The 24022-nt window shown below is 46.6% G+C and overlaps 1 protein-coding gene across 2 annotated transcripts in view; it reads right to left on the minus strand.

The window, feature by feature from the left end:
- The window catches only part of Tmem50b (transmembrane protein 50B), a 32757-nt gene extending 9252 nt beyond the window's left edge, over positions 1 to 23505 (minus strand). The window contains exons 1-4 of one of the 2 annotated variants that reach the window (XM_021628615.2): positions 23349 to 23505; positions 5589 to 5736; positions 2827 to 2939; positions 515 to 582 (exon numbers count right to left, since the gene is read on the minus strand). In XM_021628615.2, coding sequence (XP_021484290.1) covers positions 515 to 582; positions 2827 to 2939; positions 5589 to 5687 — 280 coding nt within the window. In that variant the 5' untranslated portion in view covers positions 5688 to 5736; positions 23349 to 23505. Of the gene's footprint in view, positions 1 to 514; positions 583 to 2826; positions 2940 to 5588; positions 5737 to 22830; positions 22856 to 23348 lie in introns of those variants that run through there. The other variant, XM_060370737.1, reaches the window with a different exon arrangement.
- Positions 23506 to 24022: the final 517 nt, after the last annotated feature.

Here is a 24022-nt window from a genome sequence, read left to right on the forward strand (position 1 = left end):
ACATAGAAATATTCTTTTTGTTTTCCACTAAGGCACACCCAGAAAACACACTTGGATTATCATTGAACTTGTAACTCTGGACATGTAATGAAAAAATTAAGCAATACTCTGTACCACTTAGATCTTTGTTCTGTGAAATCTGTATAAATAAGGAAGCACCTGATTGCTAGTCAGAGACACAGAAGCAGCCTGATTTCCAGAAGTCAGAGCCACAAAAGCGACCTGGCTGCTAGACAGTCAGAGCTGATAAATTCCCGACCATCTCCTGACTCCTTATCTCCTGTGCACTACCTGCCGGCAAAGACCTCAGACTCTGTGCTGGGGAGGCCTCCTGCACCACACCTCAGTCCCAGGGATCTAGCCCCCTCTTCTCGCCTCCCTGGCATCAGGTACTGCACACAGTGCACATCCATTCAGACAAACATTCCACATAAATCGACTGAAGGCTGAAGACTCTGAGGAGGGCCTGCTGTTCTCTGGCCTCGTCCTCATCTTCTGCAGCTTCAGTTCTTACCCGTCCTTCCTAAGCAGCCGCTCTCGTAGCTGTCTCCTCTCACCTGTGCATTGGACACAGCATTTATCCTAGAAAGGCACAAGACCAGCCAGTGAGCTTTCATGTCAGGAAACATACCAGGTACTTGCATATCAATTAGAAGGGAAACAGACTATTTCGTAACTAGAGTTAATATTTTGATAGCTAAGTAGTTACACAGAAATCCTAGTACATAGAAATATTCTTTTTGTTTTCCACTAAGGCACACCCAGAAAACACACTTGGATTATCACTTGTTCCAGAGACTTTGAGACAGCAGCTAATCTTCTTCCACCCCCCTTTCTTTTTTATTTCTTTTGATACAGGGTCCCATTGTGTAGCCCTGTTACACAGACCAAATTGGCTTCCAATTCACAGAGACCTGCCCTGCCTCCTGAATGCTGGGATAAAAGATGTGAGCCGCCACAGCTAGCTTCTCATTTCCTTACCTATATTGTTCATGTATCCACAGATGACTCAGTGTTAGTTATCCCATTTTAATAAAGAATTAATTAAAAAGATAACAAAAAGTTATCCCATTATAATAAAGAAGTAAATAGGTGGGGCTGGAGATGGTTCCGTGGTTAAGAGCACTGGCCGATCTTCCAAAGGATCCAGGTTTGCTTCTCAGCACCCACATGGTGGCGCCCAACCATCTGTAACTCCAGTTCTGGGTGCTCCAATGCCCTCTGCTGGCCTCCACGGGTGCTGCACACAGGTGCACACTTGCACACTGAGGCAAAACACCTGCACACACTGACTAAAATAAAAAGTATTTTTAAACGTACAAAAAAGAACAAATAGGGGCTGTGGCATAGAGGAGTGTCAAAGCACATGCTAAGTATACCCAATGCTGTGGGTTAAACAGAGAGGGATGGGGGAGGGAGGAAGAGAGATAGGTGGGTTAATAGAAGGGTCTTACTTCTAAAGGGTGCTTACTTGTAGCTTAAATGGGTAGTAATCAGTTTTATCTTTCATAATATAAACCTTCTAGTCTACATAGCAAGTTCCAGGACAGCCAGAGCTACATAAAAGACCCTGTTTCAAAAATAAAAAGTTTTTTTTTAATTTTTATGTGTGAGCATGAGTACTTGTGCATTTGTGTCTTGAACATGTACCATTCCTGTGTGCCTGCATGTGTGTGTGTGTGTGTGTGTGTGTGTGTGTGTGTGTGTATGTGTGTAAAGTACTTTAGGGAGTTGGGTCTCTTTCTACCTTTATATGGGTTCTACCTTTTTAGGGCTCTAGGCTTGTGAAGAAAGCACCTTCACCTGCTGAGCCAACTTGCCATCCCAAGAGTCTCTCTTTCTTTTGTGTAACTGAGAATGGGTGCAGAGTTTAGTCACATCTTTCTGGCAGTGGTAAGATGATCATGTACCACCTCCTTTTGTATTTGAGGATTATAATATTTGTCAGCTCCAAAAAGTAGACTTTCCCCATTTTATTTATTTGTTTGTTTGTTTGTTTGTTTTGTGTGTGGGGGTGTTTGCCCAAGTATGTGGCTGGGTACCTGGTGTACCAGGTACCTGGGTACCAGGTGTACTGGGTGTACTGGGTACACCTGGTGCCTGTGGAAGCAGAAGAGGGCATCAAATTCCCTGTAACAGGAGTCACAGACAGTTATGAGCCATTTCTTGAACCAGGGTCCCCTGTAAGTGCAGCCTGTGCCCTGGACCAAGAAGCCATCTCTTCACCCCACTTTTTCTTTCTTGGCAGTGTTTAAAAACCAGTATATCTTACAATGAAATCAGCAGCACCTTAGACTTCATGAACTGTGTCACCTTTCTAGGCACCCTGGAACACTGCTATCTCCGCTTGTGCTCTCTGACTGTGTCTGCTCAGATCCAGACAGAGGCCAGGACTGACTCAATTGAAATTAGTCTGAGGCTTTGTTTCTTTTGATTAGATCATTTAAGGTTTGTCAGGCATTCCAATACACAAAATAATTGGAAACCTTTTGTGGGTATTTTTTAACTTTTTATTAAAAAAGACTTTCAATAAAAGTGAAATAAATTCATCGTGTTAAAGAAGAGACTATCAATAAAGTTTACAAGTTGTTTTTAAAAAACATTAAAGTCTGGGTAATAGTGGTGCACACCTTTGAGCCCAGCACTGTGGAGGCACAGGCAGGTAGAGCTCTGTAAGTTTAAGACCAGCCTGGTCTACAGAGTGAGCTCCAGAACAGCCAGGGCTACACAGAGAAACTCTGTCTCAAAAACCCAAAAAACATGTAAGGCTAAGGAAGACTATTTTTTCAAAAGGCAATGCTGAATTGAGAATCACTTCACACTTACATGAAGAAAGCCAGTGTGGAAAACACACCACATGTGTGAAAAGCATGGTTCAACTGCTCAGGCTTAGGATAGACCACCGCCGCATCGATCATTATCCACCAACCTGTAAAAAACTGCAAAGAGCCCCAGGGGGCAGGACGTTGAACTCACAGTGTCTGCTCCTCAAGAGCCTACCTCCCCACTATCTGAAGGAAACAGCACTTCCATTCTTGTGTTTTGGATGTTAGACTATAAAAATAAGCATCCTTGGTTTACCTCTTCTTTGCAACTGACGGTGTGAAACATCCAGTCAAGTGTGAGTAAGACTGTTGAAGTAAGGTGAGCTTTCTTGCGGATGGCCCATTTCCTCCTCCACCATCACTACCCGGCAGCAGCCCTCCTTACTAACTGATGCTCCCTGGCTCCCTGCAGGTGCCTTCTCTGAACAGCCCCACGCTCTTCTATCCCACAGTGCTCAGAGGCTCACTCACCAGCAGCCAGTGTCGAAGGCTGTTGTTATAGCTTATGTGATTAAATAAGAGAACCACATGATCTTAACGTTTAGGGCAGTTCACAGTTCACTTCAAAAATCCGTGGAAGGCCTCCAAACTCTTTTACTGAGCAAACTAACAGATAGACCTAGAAACTGCCCAGGACGCAGCTAGTTAGCAGAGCTCATGAGGCCCTTGGTCTAAATCCCTAGCACTGCACACTTCAAGCAAAGTAGTACAAGCTCTACACAGCAAGGTCAAAGCCAGTCTGGGTATATGAGATCTTGTGTGAAAAAGAAAAAGACAAAGGACTGGCCAGATGGCTCAGATAAACACGCCTCTGGGACCACGGACCTAGATTCCACCCCAGGGGTGCACACGGTAAAGGAGAGAGCCAGTTCCCCTGGGCTTGATGGCTCAAGACTGCCATCCCAGCATGCAGGTTTGCCTCAGCTCGAGGCCATACTGGGATTTGGGCTGAGTTCTGGGTAAACTGGGCTACACAGTGAGACCTGTTCCAAAAAACAAAAAAGGAAGGGTGAGGTGAAAAGAAAGAGAGACCCAGGCAAGCTGATACAGGCTTGTAATTCCAACATCTGGGCAGTAGAGGCAGAAGAACCTCAAATTTAAGACCTGTCAACCAGGTGGTAGTGGCACATGCCTTTAATCCCAGCACTCAGGAGGCAGAGGCAGGTAGATTTGTGAGTTTGAGGCCAGCCTGATCTACAGAGTGATTTCCAGGACAGCCAGGGATACACAGAGACCCTGTCTCTAAAAACCAAAACCAAAACCAACCAACCAAACAAAACCTTGAGAGCAGCCTAAACTATCTAACATTTTCCAAAGGGCACAGGTGGAGGGCCACCTACTCCATACAAAGGGCGTGGGCGGGGGGGGGTAACCTACTCCATACAAAGGGCATGGGTGGAGGGCCACCTACTCCATACAAAGGGCATGGGTGGAGGGCTACCTACTACATAGATGTAACTTGTTTTTAAAACCCAGTAGAAGTGTTGTAGGAGTTTCTCTGTAGTACACACTCTGACATCAGTGAGAGTGGAAGAAAGGCAATGTTACAGATGAACAAGGCCAGGACAATTCCAAAAAGGTCTTGATCCCAAGTCCAGTTCACATTCTCACTTTACTCTAAAACCACAAGGCGAGTGGGCAAGCGAGCAAATGGGCAGGCGAGACTTTACAGAAGCATATGCGGCAGTTGGCAGGTTGTTAAGGGCAATGACCTATTTTTTGGCTATTTCTCCAGGTCATTCTGTTCCAGGTAGCAAGTGAAGTCATGCTTGACAAACAGGCAGTACAAGCAGAGCTTTAAGTAGATCACTGAATAAACCAAGAAACCAGTATCTAGTAGTTGGCCTTTCCTACCTTAAAGGCAGGAGGAAATGGTCCACAGAATATAAACAGACTGGTCAGGTCATGATTTGCACAACACAATAGCAGTAAAATAAAGCAAGTCGGGTGTGGTAGCTCCCAACTATAATCCCAGTATTCAGAACACAGAGGCAGGATTGGGGGTGAAGTGGGTCCTCAACTATCAAGACCTTGTTCCAAAGTAAATAAATGGAACAAAAGATTTGTGAGGCTAGATGACAGGTAGCAAGGGAGAGGTGTTGTTACAATGACTTTCTTTTACAGTCTTAATATTTTCTATAATAAAAAACTAAGTAAAGCAAAACAGAACAAAAAGTTAAAAAGCCCACTCTCTGGTTCACACCTCCACAAACCTCTTTTCTGGGTCTCCAGTGCTCTGGCTTCTAACAAAGCGTAAGGTGCTACCGCTGTCTAATAGCCTCATCTCCAATGAGTCACAGAAACTCTGAGTGACATCACATTACAAGGCTGGGAGGACCTTAGAGTACTTACAAATGTTGTTTCACTAAATTAAAAAGGCTGTGGTAAATGCTGCAACTCAAGAAAAGATACCAAATTTAAGTCATTTTCCAAATCAAATAAACCCATACAATATGGGGCTGGGATTGTGGCTCAGGTGGTAACATGCCTGCCTAGACCATATTACTCCCCAGCACTGCACAAAACCTAATGCAGCATCACACACCTGCATTCCCAGCATGTGAGAGGTAGAGGCAGAAGGATAATAAGTTCGAGGCCTGGACCACACAACACCTGACTCCCGAACCAAAATGAGCCACCAGGCTAGTAATCACAATGCCTAGCCTCCCCAGCAGCGAGCTGCTTCTGAAAGGCGGTTCACCATAAGGACACTCACTCTGAAGACAGATGCAAAGGCTGATATCACCAGTGTCTCTCACTTACCAGTATGCCTGCCACCACGGAGGCCACAGTGTTTCTTCGCTCGCTCCAGTCGACACATTCACACTCCGGCCAGCGGAAGTTATCCAGGAAGCCTGCCATGTCTACTCCATGAGCACAAACTTTTTCATTAAATAATGTTTCCTACAAACTGAAAGACAAAAAAAATCAACCTAAAGAAATGCTTTTAAGAACTTAATTAAGTAATATGTATGTGTGTATTGTGGGGAGCAAGGTGGCCACAGGTGCCAGGAGAACTCAGGATGGCTTGGAGCTGGTCTTCCACCTGGCATGGGTACTGGGAAACAAGCTTGGGTCTATGGAAGGGCAGTATAAGCCCTTGACCGCTGAGCCACCTCCCCACCCCCAGGGAGTGCATTCAAGAAGTGAAACATCCAGTTGGTGTGGTGGTGTATGCTTTTAATGCCGTCACTTGGGAGGTAGAAGCAGGCAGGTCTCTGTGAGTTCCAGGCCAGCCTGGTCAACAGAACAAGTTATAGACCAGGGCTACACAGTGAGACCTTGTCTCAAAATAAAATAGGTAAGTAAAACATTTTATTCCTTTCTTAGAGTTTAAATCCTAAATTGACCCAAGTTCTTATCTACATAGTTAGAAACAACTACACTTCAAGAAGTGCCTATTAACAGGACATCCACACTACACAGTAAGCCCTGTCACATAAACAAACAAAATCCACAAAAAAACAAAAACATCCAACCAACCAAAAAACAACAAAGCAAACCAAAAGCTATTGAGGTGTATGTAGACCTGTGCTTGGACGCCAGGGGGAGCTACAGCCTTTCAAATGGTCATTTCAATTTTAGCACCTGCAGGTGGCGGGGGTAGAGGACAGGCAAGGAGGAGGACCTTGCTTTGATCATCCACACGACAAAGCCAAACAAAAATAGAAAGGCTGTCATCAGCACCACAAAATGAAAACTAAAATAAAAGGCCATCTGTAAATTCTTTCATATGGACATATGGACATGGCTTTCATTCAGAAGAGAGCGTGTGCTCTCGCCCTTGAATTTGAGTCAACAGTCAAGACCAGAATAGGAGAATCTGACACAGTAAAGACTGGTCAACAAACATGGAGGAAGAAATACTGTGCAACTTGTGCCGTGCAACCTCTAGGATTAGGTCACAGTAAGCAATGCAGCTCCACCTGGTTCTGGACACTAATGCGTCCCACTGCTGAGTCCTGGGTGAGCATGAAAAGTTCCAAAGCTAGCTTGCTGCGAGGAAGCCACAATTACAGGTGAGTCTCTGCCAACAGCCTCAAGGGCCAAATGGGTGAGTAAAGATGATTGCTGCCCTAGATGTAGCGTCATCCTATCATTTGAGCCTTCCAGGTAAGGGGCCAGACACATGGAGCAGAGAAACCTTATCTTGGGGGGTGGGGAAGGCTTTCCAAAGTCTTTATCTACAGAACCTATTAAGTAAAACAAAAGGTACTTGAAGCCTCTAGGTTTTGAAGTTAGTCTACAATGCAACAATAGTTAATGAAAGAGAGAAACAGTATGAATGAAGAACTGCTAAGAGTGTTAGCATACAGCTCTTTGGCCACCTCCCCCGAGGGGGAGCAGCCCTACCAGGCCACAGAGGAGGACAGTGTAGCCAGTCCTGAGGAGACCTGATAGGCTAGGGTCAGATGGAAGGGGAGGAGGACCTCCCCTATCAGTGGACTTGGAAAGGGGCATGACAGGAGATGAGGGAAGGAGGGTGGGATTGGGAAGGAATGAGGGAGGGGGCTACAGCTGGGATATAAAATGAATAAACTGTAATTAATATAAAAAATAAAAATTTAATTAAAAAATACTGTAGCATACTAGCCCTTAGGGGCACAAGCTGTTGATCCTAGTGCTCAGGAGGCAGAGACAGCCAGATTGCTGAGTTCAGCCAGGGGTACATAGTGAGACCATCTCAAAACAACAAAGATAAACAAATGAAAGAGAACAGCACAACATACTGGACTAAAATAAAAACAAAAAGACTGTGCCCCAACAGGAGATTCAGAACCATCATAACAACCATCATAACTTCTAAAAAGGACAGGAAAACAATCTTATTTTCAAACACTGAAGCTCAGGCACTATGGCCTCCTCCTTTGTGTGCAAGGCCTGCTTGGTATTTAAACCAGAGTTGAAGAAAAGAAGGACTGGGGCTGGAGAGATGGCTCAGAGGTTAAGAGCACTGGCTGTTCTTCCAGAGGTCCTGAGTTCAATTCGCAGCAACCATCTACAGTGAGATCTGGTGCCTGCTTCTGACATGCGGCTGTGCATGCAGACAGAGCATTGCATACATATTAACAAATCTTAAACAAAAAAGAAAGTATCTCTGTGCCAACAGGGTAAGAATAAAAGTTGTGAGCCCAAGATGACCCCCAGCCCAGCTCCACATGGCATGGACAGAGCATAGCACTCTTGAGAGGACCCCAGACGCTCAGAGTCCATTGGAGCCACTAAGATGAGCAAGTGAGATGGAGAGACGGAAGAGAAGGAGAAGCAGAAGGATGTGTGCAGAATGAGGAGAGGAGAACTGAAGAGTAGTGAGGGACAGCCTGGTGTCAGTAGCCCACAATGCCACCGTCACGCTGAGGTCTAGCCTGTGCTGCCACCGAGGGCCCATGGCCCTGCAGCAGCAGGTGTCTGTTACCAACCAAGGCCAGATGTTTCTGGTTTGAGCTGCTGCCTAAAGCCATGTTGATGTCTGAAAGCGTCGCAGAGCTGGCCCCAGCCCTCACCAGCTGCAGCACTCCTGAGAGCCAGCCCTACACTCTACCTGGGCAGCACAGTAGAGCTGACCCTGGTGGCAGGGACAAGGGTGAGGTTGCCCCGAGGAAGTGAGTGTGGGAGAGCTGGCCCTGATGTGCGGTAGCTCACCAGCCCACCCTGAGGAAGAAAGGGCTGTCCCCACCCCCGTCCCTTGCCACCTATTGCAGGCAGGAAAGCTGGCCTGGAGGTCATGAGATCAGGAGAGCTGGCTTTGACCCTCACTAGCCAAAGCACTCAGGACAGCAGGCCCTGCACCTCACCTGGGCAGCACAGTAGTGCTGGCTCTGGTTTCAGGTAAGCCAGCCCCAAGGGTTGGAGCTGGAGAGCTGTCCCAGCCCCTTGCCCACTGCAACACTTGGGAGAGTGGGCCCTCACCTGAACAGCACAATAGAGCCAACCCTGTTGGCATGGTTGCTGCGGGAGAGCCAGCCCCGAGGACATCAGAGTAGAGAGCTGACTATGCCCCTTGCTGGCTTTGGCACTGGGTGAGCTAGCTGGGACAGTGCTGGAGAGCTCCCCTGGTGTCGTGGGTGTGGGAGAGATGGTGGGCTGGTGAGCTCAGCCAACTCAGGCTCAGGCCCAGATTCAGGGCTTTGAATTGGCCTACCCCAACATCTACCCCACGAATGATCTGCTGGATCACATAAAGGAGCAGCTCCTACAGATACAAAGCTACAGGATCTCCATGACACAGGACAACAACAGGATGTAGAAAAGAAGTCCTCATGAGGATCAGTACTGACAGTGTAGCAGAAGCCAGAGGCCTCAAACCAGACCAATGACTCAATGCAAATAAATAAACTTTTGCAAGTAAAAAAGTGTGGACAAAAGGATATTCTGTGGACACACTGTCACACAGTGCAGCTTCCACAATGAGATTGTTTTTCTTTGTGGGGAAGGCTGCAAGGGCAGAGGGTGGGGATGAGGGCTGGGGAGATGAGTGGAGCTTGGGTGCCTGGCATGAAAGTCACAAAGAATCAATAAAAAGTTAAAAAAAAAAAAAAAAAAAAGCTGGGGGTGGTGGAGGACACCTTTAATCCCAGCACTCAGGAGGTAGGAGAAGGTGGATTTCTGAGTTCAAGGCTGTCTAGCCAACTCTAACCTGAGTTCCAGGAGAGCCAGGGCTACTGTTTTTGTCTCAAAAACAAAACACTAAATATTGCTTTTCCAAAGTAGCAAGAGTCTGAAGGAGACTCAACCATATGAGCAAGAAAATACAATTAATGGGTCCCCTCTAACACAACACAGCCCGACGCCAAAGCCTCCACTCTCAGTTTAGGAAACACACACACAAAAATAAATAAATAAATAAATAAATAAATGAATGAATAAATAAATAAATAAAAATAAAGAAAACAAAAAACCATGAATTTACTAGTTTGAGATGTCAAGTCAGCTGGAAACTGAAGTGGAAAATCTTGGCAATCCCAAACTCTTAAGTGTGTGCTCCCTCTTATCCCCGCAGTTAACTCCTGGGTATCTGGTGTGTGAAGACACCGAGGAAACCAACAGGGAAAACATCTGATGGTTCAAACTGGAGAAGAGCTTCTAACTGCTGCTCCCTGCAGGGCAAACCTACCAGAGCTCAGTTTCACCAGGTCAGAGTGGATCAGCAAGCCTGCTGGGATTTCCAGACACACCCAAACAAAATATAAAACCCAGCCTCACAAAGCCAAGGTGACTGACCAGCCGAGATCGTAGCTACTTGCTACGAACGTCAATGGTAGCACCTCTGAGTAAGCTATCCTGCAGACACAGCATCAGACTGTTGGTGAAAGTGTCAACAGTCACCAGCGAGGAGCCCGTACCAGGAAGGCCACTAGCGGCGTGAAACAACGCCTGCAGATTACATGAGGTGAACTTCCTTTCCCACAAAAGCTCAAACTCCTTTCCCATGTGCCTGTTGGAAGTAGTTCTACAAGCAGAAAATGTGTAGTTCTTTTCACACTCTGGTTTGTGACCCTCCTGGGGGTTAAACTGCATGGATCAGGGATGGAGTAGGACAGAAGAACATGGAAACTGATGAGATTAAGGACGTGCAAAAGAGGTAGAGCAAACATAAGGAAAATTATATCCTACCATTGAGTCTCAACCCAGACAGCCAACAAGTAATGAAATGGGGCATGTGGCTTGGATCAAGGTAGAGAAAGGCAGCTAAGAGCCAATTCCAAAAACGATTAATATGGACCTCACCAAAGCCTTACTGGCTGTAAAGGAGAAGCCAACTGAAGACCTCTCAGGCGAGAAGGGCCCAGAACACCATGACCAGAAGCATGGCTTAAAGCACTTAGGCCGGGAAAGAGTGTCACACTAGGAACCCTGTCACCTGGGAAGCTCAACCTTCATAATGACTTCATTATTGATGTTTACCACAGGTCAGTCCAGTTCTGGCAGATCTGACATTCTCTCTGGCCTTGGGCACTATGCCCACACGTGGTACACATACATATGCGCCCGTAGGTACTCATATATATAAAATAAAATAAATAGGTCTTCATAATTTTTAAAATGTTATTTTATGTGTGTGTGTGTGTGCCTGAGCGTATGCATGTTGTACATGCATGAAGGAGCCTGCAGAGGTACAAAGCATCAGATCCCCTGGAACTGGAGTTACAGGTAGCTGTGAGCCATTGTGTGGGTGTTGGGAACTGAACCCACGTCTTCTGTAGGAGTAGTAAGTGCTGTTAACCACTAAGCTGTCTCTCCTGGGCCCAGACAAGAACCCAGGTGAATAGCCAGTGTTGCTCAGATGTAGCCCATAGACAGATCAGTCTCCATGTGGGTTCCCTAGTAAGAGGAGCAGGGGCTGTCTCTGACATGGACTCTGTTGCTCACTCTTTGATCACTTCTGCCTGGTGGGGTGGCCTTGTCAGGCCACAGAGGAAGAGGATCCAGGCAGTCCTGATGAGACTTGATAAGGTAGGGTCAGATGGTAGGAAAGGAGGGCTCCCCTTTTCTGTGGACTAGGAGAAGGGGATTGGGGGGAAGAGAGAAGGAGGGAAGAGGAGACGAGGGAGGGGACTACAATCAGGATATAAAGTGAATAAATTATAAAAAATAAATTTATATATTAAAACAATTTAAAAGAGGGTTGCAAGCAAGAAAGTGACAGGATCAGATCTGTAACTTAGAAAGATAATTCTGGTAATGGCTGTTTGGAGGAGGAGTTGAAGACTGCTGAAGCCAGAGGTCTAGAAAGGAGGCTGTCAGGAGGAAGTGGTACCTGAAATGGTGATACAAAATTACAGTCCTGAAGTAACAGTGAATTCCTTTTATGGCTGGGGTTGCCACAGCATGAGGAACTGTATTAAAGGGCTGCAGCTTAGGAAGGCTGAGAGCCACTTCCCTAGAACATTTTCTAGAGATTTACAAAAGGCCTCTGTGGGGAGGAGCCTGGGGCCGTGGGAGGGGCAGCCTCGTCTTTCAGGTGCTGAAGTGCTAGTAATTATCTTCCAGCCTCAGATTCACTGTGCAGCAGAAGCTGGCCTTGACTGACGGATCCCCTGTGGCTACCTCCAAGTGCTGGATTACAGGGGTCACCACCACACAGGTTAGTTAAACCATAGTTTATGGTTTTATATAGTTTATATATTTTATATATGGTTTATATAGTTTATATATTTTATATATTTATAAAATATATTTATAGTTTATATATATTTTATAAACTATATATATTTATAAACATATAGAACACATGTTTTATAGGCCTCCCAGCCCAGCAGCATGAATTACTCACAGAGTTGTATTTTGGGGGAAACATTTTACATATTTAATATCAGGGAACACTTTCTTGCTGGAAAGAATTTCTAGTCTGGAGAAAAGATTTAATCTAAAATCAAAGTATTAAAAAAACGCGAGGCTGGGGAGGCGGCACACTCGGTGAAGGATTTGTCACGCAAGTGTGCGTAGTGGGGCTCAAATTCCCAACATTCAGGTGACAGCCAAGTGTGTCAGCCTGAGCTATAACTCTAACACTGGGAGGGGAGAGTGGATTCCCAAATCTCCAGCTTCAGTGAGAGGCCAGCTCAAAACACAAGGGTGGAAACCAACAGAGGAAAAGGGGGACAGCCAACATGGACCTCTGCCACATACAGCGAACACACCACACAGCACACAAACCACACAGTGCACACACCAAACAGCACGTGCATGCACACATAAACACACACCTTGTATTTTTAAAATCTGTTGCAGGGCTGGGGGTGCAGCTCTAGGTAGTGCGCGTGACAAGCATTTGTGACATTTGTGAGGTCCTGGGGTCAATCTTCAACAATGTACACACACAAAACACGTTAGTAAGAAAGCAGATTAACAGCAGCGACCACAAAAATACAAGCACCATTCAAGATCTGGAGGGCCAGAGCAAAGCACGCTGACTCAGATGAGGCAGAGTAGAATCTGTCTTCCCTTCACTGTGGCCACTTCCAGCAGCGTGGCTATTCAGTGCCGGCTGCTTGCAGACCTCAGGCTCTTCACAACCTATTCCGTTCAATGCTCAAAAGTTCTAATTCTTTTTGTTTTGTTTTTGATACAAGGTTTCACCATGAATCCAGGCTGATCTGGAACATGTATTCCAGACTGACCTAGAACTCAAAATTCTCCTCTCCTCAGCTTCCCAAGTACCAGGATTTCTACCATGAGCCACGCCTGGCTTTCTTGAGAATTCTTTACTATTTCCACCAAACCTCCAAACACACTAACATCACAGTACTCTGGCGTTGCCGAAGAGCATTAAACTTTCAAAGGAGAGTTCTCCTGTCACGGTCACATAAGGAGCAGGAACACCAGGCTTCTCCCTAAAGGTCACACCTGACTCCAGCGCCTCTGACACTACACTGCTGTCCATCATGACCCACAATGGAGACCTCTGCAGCGGGTCCTCATTTCAGATACCATGGCGATGATTATTCACCTGCCGTGGTGAAGACAGCAAGAAAGAGACAATGCAGACAAGCAGTGCACTATAGGTCATTTGGAAAGAGAAGAAAGCAGTTCAGCAAGGAAGCAATGACCTTGGCCAGCACTGCTGGCGTAAACCATGCCAGGGGAGCTGGGAAAACACGTGTTTTATAGGCCTCCCAGCCCAGCAGCAGGGATTACTCACAGAGTTGTATTTTGGGGGAAACATTTTACATATTTAATATCAGGGAACACTTTCTTGCTGGAAAGAATTTCTAGTCTGGAGAAAAGATTTAATCTAAAATCAAAGTAAACGACAGAAAGTATGAATTTTTAAAGAGACTTCAATTTCCTAACTTTGTAATTCCCCCAATAATACCCTTGCTAACAACTAGTATTCAATGTAGATTATCTGATGAGTCTTCACTTCTACTGCTTCTCAATGGAAAAGTGTTGGAAGGACCCTGCTGTTTGAGGTTGCGGTCCTCCCTGTCCAGACAGCCCTTCTGAGCTAGGCTTAAGGTTCAGGACTCCTTCTCCCCAGCAGGGCCTCCTGCTCTCTGCCTGACTTCATTTGGACAGTGTCTCTACACAGATGCCCTAACCACATTTGATATACGAACTTTGACACAGCTCCCTGCTAGCTCTCCCCTCCCGGAACCTATAGGATAATTATATATAGGTACTATATATATTATATATAGGTACTGTGTCCCGTTCATATGATAGGCTCGTGCTGTTTAATGCAAATCAAGCATCCTTGAAGTGCCTAGTTCCAACCAATTATGAACACCTATTCTTGGAGGCCCCCCCCCCGCTCCCCAAAGGTATAGCCTTTTTGCTCTGGAATTAAAGTTGAACTAGCTCCCTGAAGTGGTTCCCAGAGTGTCTGATCTCCGTTAGTGCTCACCGGCCAGCTCCTTGTCCCGTGCCCACCCCGACTTCCTGTCTAGTGAGACAGCAGAGAGGAGTGGCAAGAGAACCACAGAAAAGTGATTTAAATATAAACATCTGGCCCCAGATTCACACAGCTACCTGCTTGATACTCTGCAAAACCTCCTTAACATCAGCAGGTCTGACCCAAGGCTTTCCCAAGCTGACCCTATTCACAGGCTCTGAATGAATGAATCACCATTCTGCAGTTTTACAAGTCCAGACATCACCCTTGCCACTTCTCCCTTCTGTCTCCCTTTCAGCCCATCTTTGCTCCTACTGATTGTCCTCTCCCTGCATCATGACCTGAATACGGTGTGCACCCCTGAGCCATCATAACAGCCTCCTGGCAGGTCCAGTCATGTCACTCCTGTCCTCACCAATATGTACTGCACTGCAGACAGAATGCTTTTTATATAAAATAATGCAAATCTGTTTTCCTCCTACTTAAAGAGTCACTTGCCCTGTCATTTGGCATAAGAACAGAGCCCTACAGTACATCCCTCTCCCTCTCCCTCTCCCTCTCCCTCTCCCTCTCCCTCTCCCTCTCCCTGTCCCTGTCCCTGTCCCTGTCCCCATAAGAGATCCCAGCCTCTCCAGGTCCACTAAGTACTGGCTTCCCTCTCAGGCTGCACAGCAGCTATACCATCCCATCCTAGAACCCTCATAGTTTGATGCATCGCTGGGAGGGTAGGAACTAAGAAGCAAGGCCTGTGCAAAGGCATCAGGCCAGCAGAGGGCGCATCTTGTTCCTGGCCCCTTTCTGCTCTGTGTGACCCCCAGCTGCCAGAGGTGAGCAGCGTCCTTTACCGTGCCATTTCTTCCTTGTCCCCGAAGGTGATGGGGCCAACTGAACAAGTTCAAGTGTGAACCAAGTAAGCCTTCTCCCTAAAGCTCTTTTGGTCGAGAATCTAGTGGAGTGATAGAAACCAACAGTAACTCACGAAGGGCTAAATTCACATTGTGAGGAATTTAAGGTTGGAAGAAGAGGTCATTGGAACCACCCTTTAAAAGACCAGAAACTTGGGGCTAGAGAGATGGGTCAGAGGTTAGGAGCACCGAATGCTCCTCCAGAGGTCCTGAGTTCAATTCCCAGCAACCACATGGTGGCTCACAACCATCTATAATGAGAACTAGTGCCCTCTTCTGGCCTGCAGGTGTACATGCAGGCACAACGTTGTATAAATAATTAATAAACATTTATAAAAAAAAAAAAAAAAAAAGACCAGAAACTTAGGAGGAAACAGGCTAGGAACCGATTTTTGTAACTCTCCAGTTTGGAAAAATCAGTGATGAGCGAACTCTGCCACCACTGCACTGCATCACCTCCAGGGCACCCTAGCTCTACACGTCTACACCCTGCAGTGACGCACTCCTCAAGAGCAGCTGGGGTAAATGCTTCAAGGGGCTCCCTCCTCCATTTCATTCATGTCAGTGTTATCAACAAGACAAAAGCTTTACTGGGCACAGTTTAGAATAATGTTTTAAAGATATCTTGGGTCAAAGAGATAAACCCAAACACGTGTCCTACATTACAGGATTTCACACACCTGTCCCCGTGGATGTGCGAATGGGGGACTGTAAAGAAAGCTGCTAATGTTTGTGTGCCCCAAATACAAACATTAAAACCCCACTTCACACCCAAGCTGACAGGGTTAAGGGATAGATGACTATGGATTAGATTAGGTCGTGATAGTGGGCGCTTATAGATGGCATCAGCCACGTCATAGAAGAAACCTGGTAGAGATCCATCACCCTTCCCATTGTGCCAAGGTAAAATGTGTCTCTGAGCCAGTCAGCCCCCCCCAGCAGAACTCCATTTTCTCTCTCTCTGACCTATTCTTTTCTCACTTCGTTTTTAAGACAGGGTCCCACAAGCTGGCATGCTTGGAACGTGGATATAGCCCAGTTTTACGGCAAACTTGAAACCTACCTGCCTCCACGGCTCCAGGACTGGTATGACAGGTTTGTGCCATTATGTCCACTCCAGCCCACTCTTTTTCTCAGTTATCTCAGATTCCAGAATAAGGTTTAAAGATAAACATTCCCCCAAGGAAATGAAATGGAAAATACTTCTCCAAAGACACAGTCTCCTTGGCCCAGGTAAGACTGCAGAGCCGGCCCTGGAACAATGACTTCTAGACTATCATCTGAGCAGGACTGCGTATGTGCAGACCTTTGGTCTGGCTGTCCCTTCCCTGTGTAAGTTGTTCCTACCTTAAGGTAGCTTCAGTCCTGCCTTCCCAGCGGGCTGCTCTGAGATGAACTGCTTTCCCACAGTCACCACCTTTTGTCTCCTGTTTGACTGGAGCAAGTGGCTGTATGACTCACTGGAACCCCTAGCGTCAGGTCTCCGCTTAGGATTCTGGTTATGTCACCAGCCACCAAGTCTGTCAACACTGGTCTTCCCAGTCTCCAGCAGTGTGAAAAAGAGATTGTTTTAACCTTTATAAGCTACTTAGTTAATGATATTCTATATATTATAATGATAATGATATGTTATAGAAGCCCAAACAGATTGAGATAGAAATCTAGAAGAGCAGAGGCTCTTATAGCAAATGCTTAAAAACGTGGATGCTCCTTTGGAAATGGTGATGTGTGGAGGCTGAGAGCTTACTGGTGCCTGCTAAAAAGGATTCATGGACCAACACGGCTGACTATGGAGAGAGCTCAAAAAGAAGAAAAGGGAGGACAGAGCCTCAATCGTGAGTAGACCATTGGCAAAATACAGACAGAAGCCGGTCTTGGTGGCACATGGAGTCATGGAGGCAGAGTCAGGTGGCTCTCTGTGAGTTTGGGGCAAGCCTGGTCTACAAAGTGAGTCCAGAGCAGCCAACGTTACACAGAGAAACCTTGCCCCCCCCCAAAAAAAAGGCAAGTCTTCCCTGGGGAACCTGACGGAATTACAAGGCAATGTACAAAAACACGGGTATGGGGGTTCCCACTAACCTCGTGGCCTTGAGCAATGCTACAGCTCAAAGGTCTCAGCCACACCCTCAGAGATGGCAATCATCCCTTTAGTCCCCTATTTTTATTCTAAGCAGAGTCAAAGATTACTATGTGTATGAAGAACCTTTGAACATGAAAGACATATGGAGAGGGTTAAATGATCTTTCTGTCTCTTCTCTCTCTCACACACACATACATACATATAAATACATAAATAAAATCTATAAAAACATTAGAAAATAGTACGCTAAGAAACTTTGAAACTGGAAAACAGCCTTTGGGATTTAGAAACATCACAGTAGAAACTGTTTTAAATGAACTGTAAACTGGGGCCAGGAGATGGCTCAGCAGTTTAAAGGCACCTACAGCACTCAAGCTTGACAACCTGAGTTGGATGCCTGGAACCCATGCGGTGGAAGAGCTCTCTCCAAGTCATCCTCAGATCTCCACACCTGAACTGTGGCATGCACGACCATACACATATACAAATAAATAAGTATGCCTTGAAAAATGAAAACAAGATGCCAGGAGGTATTGGCCCATGCCTTTAATCCTAGCACTTGGGAGGCAGAGGTAGGCAGAACTCTTGAGTTCAAGGCCAGCCTGGTCTACAAAGCCAGTTCTAGGACAGCCAGGGCTACACAGAAAAACCAAAAGAAGAAAAAAAAAATGCATTTTCAAACTTTTAAGGCGAATAAGATGCCCATCTGTAGTCCTTAGCACTAAAAAGACTGTGGCAGGAGGGTTGCAATTCTAAGTTATGTACAGCCTGGACTTTAGAGCAAGTTTTAGGTTAACCTGGATTACACAGCAAGATCTAGAGAAACAAAACTAGCCAGACATGGTGGTCCTGGTAATAATGTCAGAGCTGGGGAGAATCAGGCAGAAAAACAGCTTTGGGTTTGGGGCAAGCCTGGATTACATAATAAGTTTCTGGCAAGCCTGGGCTACAATGAAGAGACTATCTCAAGTAAACAATAGTAGTATGTGTGTGGAGGGTGGAAAGAAAGGAAACTGAAAACCAGAAGTGAAAGTTCACATACAAATGACAAGAGACTACAGAAAAAGTAAGCAACAAAATATTCCCAGAAGATACTCCTGTGCCGTTTGTATTCAAAGGGCTCAAATATGTGGATGAAAGCGGACCCACATACCACTTTAAATTCACGGCACTCACAACAAAGTAGAGCTTCTCTGCTGACCTTGAGGAGATGGCTCAACAGCAGTACTAGAAACAGATTAGGAAAACTGAAGAAAATTCTTTCAGCCAAATTGTACTATTAGCCAAACGATCAATCAAGAGTGAAGACAGAATCAAAGCATGGGCCTCACAAGCGCTCCCAAACTATAGCTTTTCTTCAAGCCCCAACTAAATTTTGAGCACCACTAGAGATGGTAAACCCCTCAAAAATAATGCAGGCTACCAGAGAGAGACCCAACACAGGAGAGCTGAGGAAGCCAGCTTTGTCCCTGAAGCAGAGAATGCCAGGCCGAGGGGAAGCAGCACAGTGTCCCAGCTGCTCTGGCAGTCTTCAACCCGAGCCTGCAAGCCCTGGACCCTGGCCCAGATCCCTATCTCCACTTGGCAGGATTGGCTTCATCTTGAGCATATGCTGATGCCGCTTCTGAAAGCCCTGAGGCCCACTAGGCACTTGCCTCACAAAGAGGTTTAGTTTTGATGGACCCTGGAGAATGCAGAGAGGCTTTGGGTGAACAGGGAGGCAGAAATGAATGTATCTACTGTCCTTCCAGTCCTTGGTATGGAGCCCTCCAGATGCCCTCACTAAAGCCAGCTCTGCTTCCGTGGGTTCTCCTGCCTGGCGAACACCCTGACTTCCTCACAAAGGGCTCTTACAGGAGTCTGGCAGGCTGAAGCCAGTCTGTTTAGTTCACCTCTTCCTGGAAGTCATAGTGACCACACTGTCCTTTTCTTCCAATCGAGTCTGAACTTAAGATGTAAAACAATGAAAACAACCCCAAGCCAGGAAGTTCTATATTCTCCAATGGTAAGGCTATTTTATTCAGATCTCATGTGGGTTCTGGAAAACTTGACCCTGTCCTAACAGTTTTAGTGAACAGTTCTCTACTGAGAAAGACGAAGATGTAGTTTATAACCTCTGAAGATTTGGGCTGAACTGTAGAAATTAATAAGGTATGATTAGGATTTGTACAACCTAGTAGAGAAAATTCATTCCAAATATTGAAATTGTTTTCTTGCCCTGTGAAACATAAGCCTGTAATATCTAATATAGCAACTACGGGACATTCTTCTCCCTATGAACTACATAAATACCCATTCCTTTAAATTTTTTTTGGAAAAAAAAAAGCTTTCTAATGCTTAAATAAAACTTTGAGACTTGCTCACTATGTTTGGGTTTGTTTTTGTTTTGTTTTGTTTTTTTGCGGGGGGGGGGGATGAGAAAGAGTTTCTCTATGTAGCCCTGGCTGTCCTGGAACTCCACCTGTAGACCAGGCTAGCCTTGAACTCAGAGATCCACCTGTCTCTGCCTCCTGAGTGCTGGGATCAAAGGCGTACGCCACCACCAACAAGAATGCACACTATATTTTATATCACTTAAAATTTGTTTTATTCATGTGCATGTGTGTGTCAATGATCCTAAGTGTGCTGGGGGGTGTACTGTCTGAAGCTAGAAAAGGGCACTGAATCCCTACCGGAGCTAGAGTTACAGGCAGCTATGGGCTGTCTGACATGAGTGTGGGAAATGAACTCCAGTCCTTTGAAAGAGGAGCAAGCATTCTTACCCGGAGCCATCTTTATTCTCATAAGGGACATCTTAAAGGCAAGAGAATGAAGATCAACGCAGAAAACACTAGAAAAAGTAAGGACTGCTGTATAAATCTGATAGTGTGCAATGGTGAGCACTGTAAAAGTGTTTTTGTCTAGGGCAGAGAGGAATGCGAGCAGGCCAGACTGGCGCAAACTGCCCATTCTACTGCCTCAGCTTCCAAAATGATCACATTCCAAGTGTGAATCACAAACACATTTTGTTTCACTCCTGGAGATTCAGGCTAGCACTTCACTGCAAGCAGATAAGCACTCCACCACTGAGGCACATGGTTTGGTTGTTGTTGCTTTGGGGGCCAGGTCTCACTGTGTAGCCCTGGGTAGCCTGGGACTCACAACATAGACAAGGCTGGCTGGCCTTGAACTCAGGAGATCTACCTGCCTCTACCTGGGATTAACAGCCTGTGCTAGTACACCCAGCCTAATTGTTTACATTATAGTTAGATAAAACACTTTGTCTTCACTTGACTCACAATAAGAGATACATTTCTTTAATTACTTTATTATGTGTATGGGTGTTGTGCCTGTGTGCAAGTCTATATACCACTTGCAGGCCTGGTGCCTTCAGAGGCCAGAAGAGGGTGTCAGCTCCCCTGTGAGGTTACAGACAGTTGTGAGCTACATGGATGTGGGTGCTGGAAATCAAACCCAGTTCCTCTTGAAGAGCAGCTCGTGCTGGTAACCACTGCACTATCCTTTCAGTGCTCCCCAAAATAATTTTTAAAAACAAGCACTGATGTTCTTGGATATTCAAGGGTGTTCCACAGAATATGTACCCCAAATGTATCTGCTCACATCTTCTCTTCCTACAGCCTCTTTATTCATCTCGCCCAAGTCAAATGCAGCTGAAGAACCTGAAGGTCATCACTACTTTAAGTTAATAAGGTCAATACATTTACCATTATTTCATAACACCCTCCAATTTTTCTCTAATGCAGTCTGTAACTATAAAAACTCCAGAGCAGGGTGTGGCTGTGCTAGGCTTTTCCCCAGCACTGGAGAGGCAGAGGCAGGTAGATTTCTGTGAAGTCAACACCAGCCTGGTCTACACAGTTGAGCAGCCATGGCTACCTAGTGAGATCAGAACAGCAACACAAAAAACACCAGCGTGTAGGAATGTACACAACTCATAAACTTAGCAATGATAAGCCTGCTAAGGCAAGAGAATTGCTGTGAATTCGAGGCCACCCTGGCTTACAAAGCAAGTACCAGGCCAGCCAGACTACACAGTGAGACCCTGTCTCAGAAGAGCAATAGAGCTGGGGAGATGGCTCTGTGGATAAAATGCTTGTGGTGGGACCTTAGGTAGAGCCCCAGCACCCATGTCAAAGCTGAGTTTTAGGACACAGAGCTGTAACCCCAGCACTGGGGTTAAGAGGATCAGAGACAGGTAGATCCCAGGCACTTGCTGGCCAGCTAGTCTAGACCAAATGATGAGCCGTAGGTCTGCTGAAACCCCATTTCTAGCATAAGTGGGGAGCAACAGAGGACATTGACCTTTGGCCTCTGCATAGGCACTTGCACACACACAAACACACACACACATACATGTGCTCAAATATACACTATAAATAAATAAAATTAAAAAGCAAATAAGTGAAAGCTTATTATTAATAAGTTAAATTTATTAATAACATTTCCTTCTGATAGGAAAGTATACTAAAGAGCTATCATCTGTGTTACCTACATGAAATTTAGCCTATGATGCCAAAAGGGTTTTAATGCAACACTTTTACTAGAAGCTAATTTAAAAAACAATAAAAAATATCTATCAGTAAGTGACCAAAACCACATTATAGTAGATCCAAATAATGGCATACTATACAGCTTTTAAAAATGTGTGTGTATGTGTGTGTGTGTGTGTGTGTGTGTGCAGAGTATGTGTAAGTGCCCACAGAGGCCCGAGACATCGATTCCCTCGAGTGTGAGTTACAAGTGGGCTGAGAGCCTGATGTGGGTTTAGTCAGAAGGTTGAACTTAGGTGAAAGCCGGGAGCATTCAGCCATTAAGCCGTCTCTCTGGTCCTCTTAGTGGTGGTTTTTTTTTGTTTTGTTTTGTTTTTGGTTTTTGTTTTTTTAGATTAAGTCCACATAAATCAGTGTGAAAATGTGTCTTCATTAGCTGTTGCCAAGCAACATTATACAACTGTGAGAATAAAGTGGGGAGTGAAGGAATGGGAATTTTCAGGATTTCACTTTTTATTTGATGTTTCTGTATCGTCTGAACCTTACTTGATATCCTTCTGCAACGCCGTGTGGGTTTGTTATATTAAAAGGGAAATAAGGATTAAGCATGATTAATTCTTTACCTCTGGATTCAAGAAGTGAATTTAGAAAACTGAAACCAAAACCAAACAAACAAAACAACCAAACCAAAACCAAGCAGTGAAGATGGTTGTCTATCTGATGCAGGAAGAAATTGGAGGTTAAAAGGGTGTGTCTCCCCAAGAGGGAAAACTACATTCTTACCCCGCTCCAATTAAACCTGCTTTTCCTGCGTCGTCGCTATGCAAATTAACCTCTGGGTTTCATTTTAGGATCAGAAAGTCCTTCAAAACTATGCTCGGTTAAAGTGTTAAATTGCCTGGCTCTGATCTTTGGAAACCTACTCAGACAGAAAAGACAAACGGATTGAAGATGACGAGAAAGGATGAGAAGCTTGGGAGTAAGCGCCCCCGGAATTATCTACAAATGGGATTTATGGTACAAGAAGGGTGAAGAGTTGGAGATGGAGGAGAAAAAATAAATAAAAGACTGTTGTTGAGAGTGAGCATTTCCACGCCCCCTCCTCCCATGGCAGGGCGAGGTGGAAGCGAGCCCAGCCCCTCCACCGCTGCAGTTGGAAAGGTCAAGCATCTATCCACCTTTCGGGCTCAAGTACCTTCCAGCGGTGAAGTCGGAAACCAGCTCACCGGCGAAAACCCAAAATGGCCTAGCCCACAGCGAGCACGCCCTGCGCTACTTCTCGGAAAAGGCCACTCGCCACTCGGGATGACTTCCTCCCTCATCCCCGCGCCCGCAGGACGGCGGGGAAAGTCAAGGCAACGCCGACAGTTGTCGGCAATGGCTCGGAGCAAACGGGAGGGTCGCTCGTCCCCAGACACTCGTGGGGCCTCGGTGGCGGCTGCGGCAGCGGCCCACAGCTCCTTCATCCCTCGCCGGTCGCCCCGGGCGCTCCGGCGAAGGAGACAGAGACCTCCCCAGCCTCGGGACGAGGGGTGCGGCGGAGCGGCCTGCCCGGCGGGGTGCGGGTCACGGCCGCGTCAGGGCCACGGCGGCCAGGAGGACGCGGGCGCAGGCTGAGCCCCGCGGGTCGCCCGCGCGCTCCTCAGCACCGACTCCGGCGGCGCCGCGCCCGGGCGGGGATCGCGGGAGCCCGAGACTGTCAAGCGCACTCACCCGGCTACCTGCGACGTCCAGGCCGAGCCCAGGCGGGCGCGGGGGTGTCGGGGGTGCGCGTCGGCCGGGGCAGCTGCGGCCCGCTCAACCTCCGCCAGGGAGCCGGGGCCGGTGGCAAGCGCGAGGCCGAGGCGCCGGTGGGGCGGGGGCGAGGCGCCGTGAGCACCGCAGGGACCAATGGAATTGCAGCAAGTGGCCTGCGTGGGCGGGGCATAACCCAGGGAGGCGGGACGAGGACCCCAGGGGCGGGACGGGGCGAGACCCGGGCGCACCACGGCGACCAATCAGAGTGCGGCCGGTGTGTCGGGGGCAGGGCTTGATCCTTGAGGGCGGGGCTGGCGCGGTACCCTGCTGGCGTCCGGGAGCTGAGGTCCAGAGCTTGTTGGTTGAGGTTTGAGAAGGTATAAATCGAAGCGCCTCCACCACGGGTGAACGCACCTGCGTGGGGAATCCAAGCCTACCACGCAAGATCCCTTTGCCTATCGGCGTGTGAGCATTGTTCACCCAACTGTCGAGTCGAGCACGTGCTCCAAGTCTTTCAGAAACCAAGACCTAAAGAGATGAAGTTGCATGCCCTGGAATCAGGGTACCCGCCAAATAAAGCTACACTGCTATTTCAGCCTGATGGTTCTTTTTCCATCCACCCAAACGTATTTTTTGGCTTGTTTGGGGAA

This window comes from Meriones unguiculatus, chromosome 17, assembly GCF_030254825.1.
Source record: "Meriones unguiculatus strain TT.TT164.6M chromosome 17, Bangor_MerUng_6.1, whole genome shotgun sequence".
Taxonomy (NCBI): domain Eukaryota; kingdom Metazoa; phylum Chordata; class Mammalia; order Rodentia; family Muridae; genus Meriones; species Meriones unguiculatus.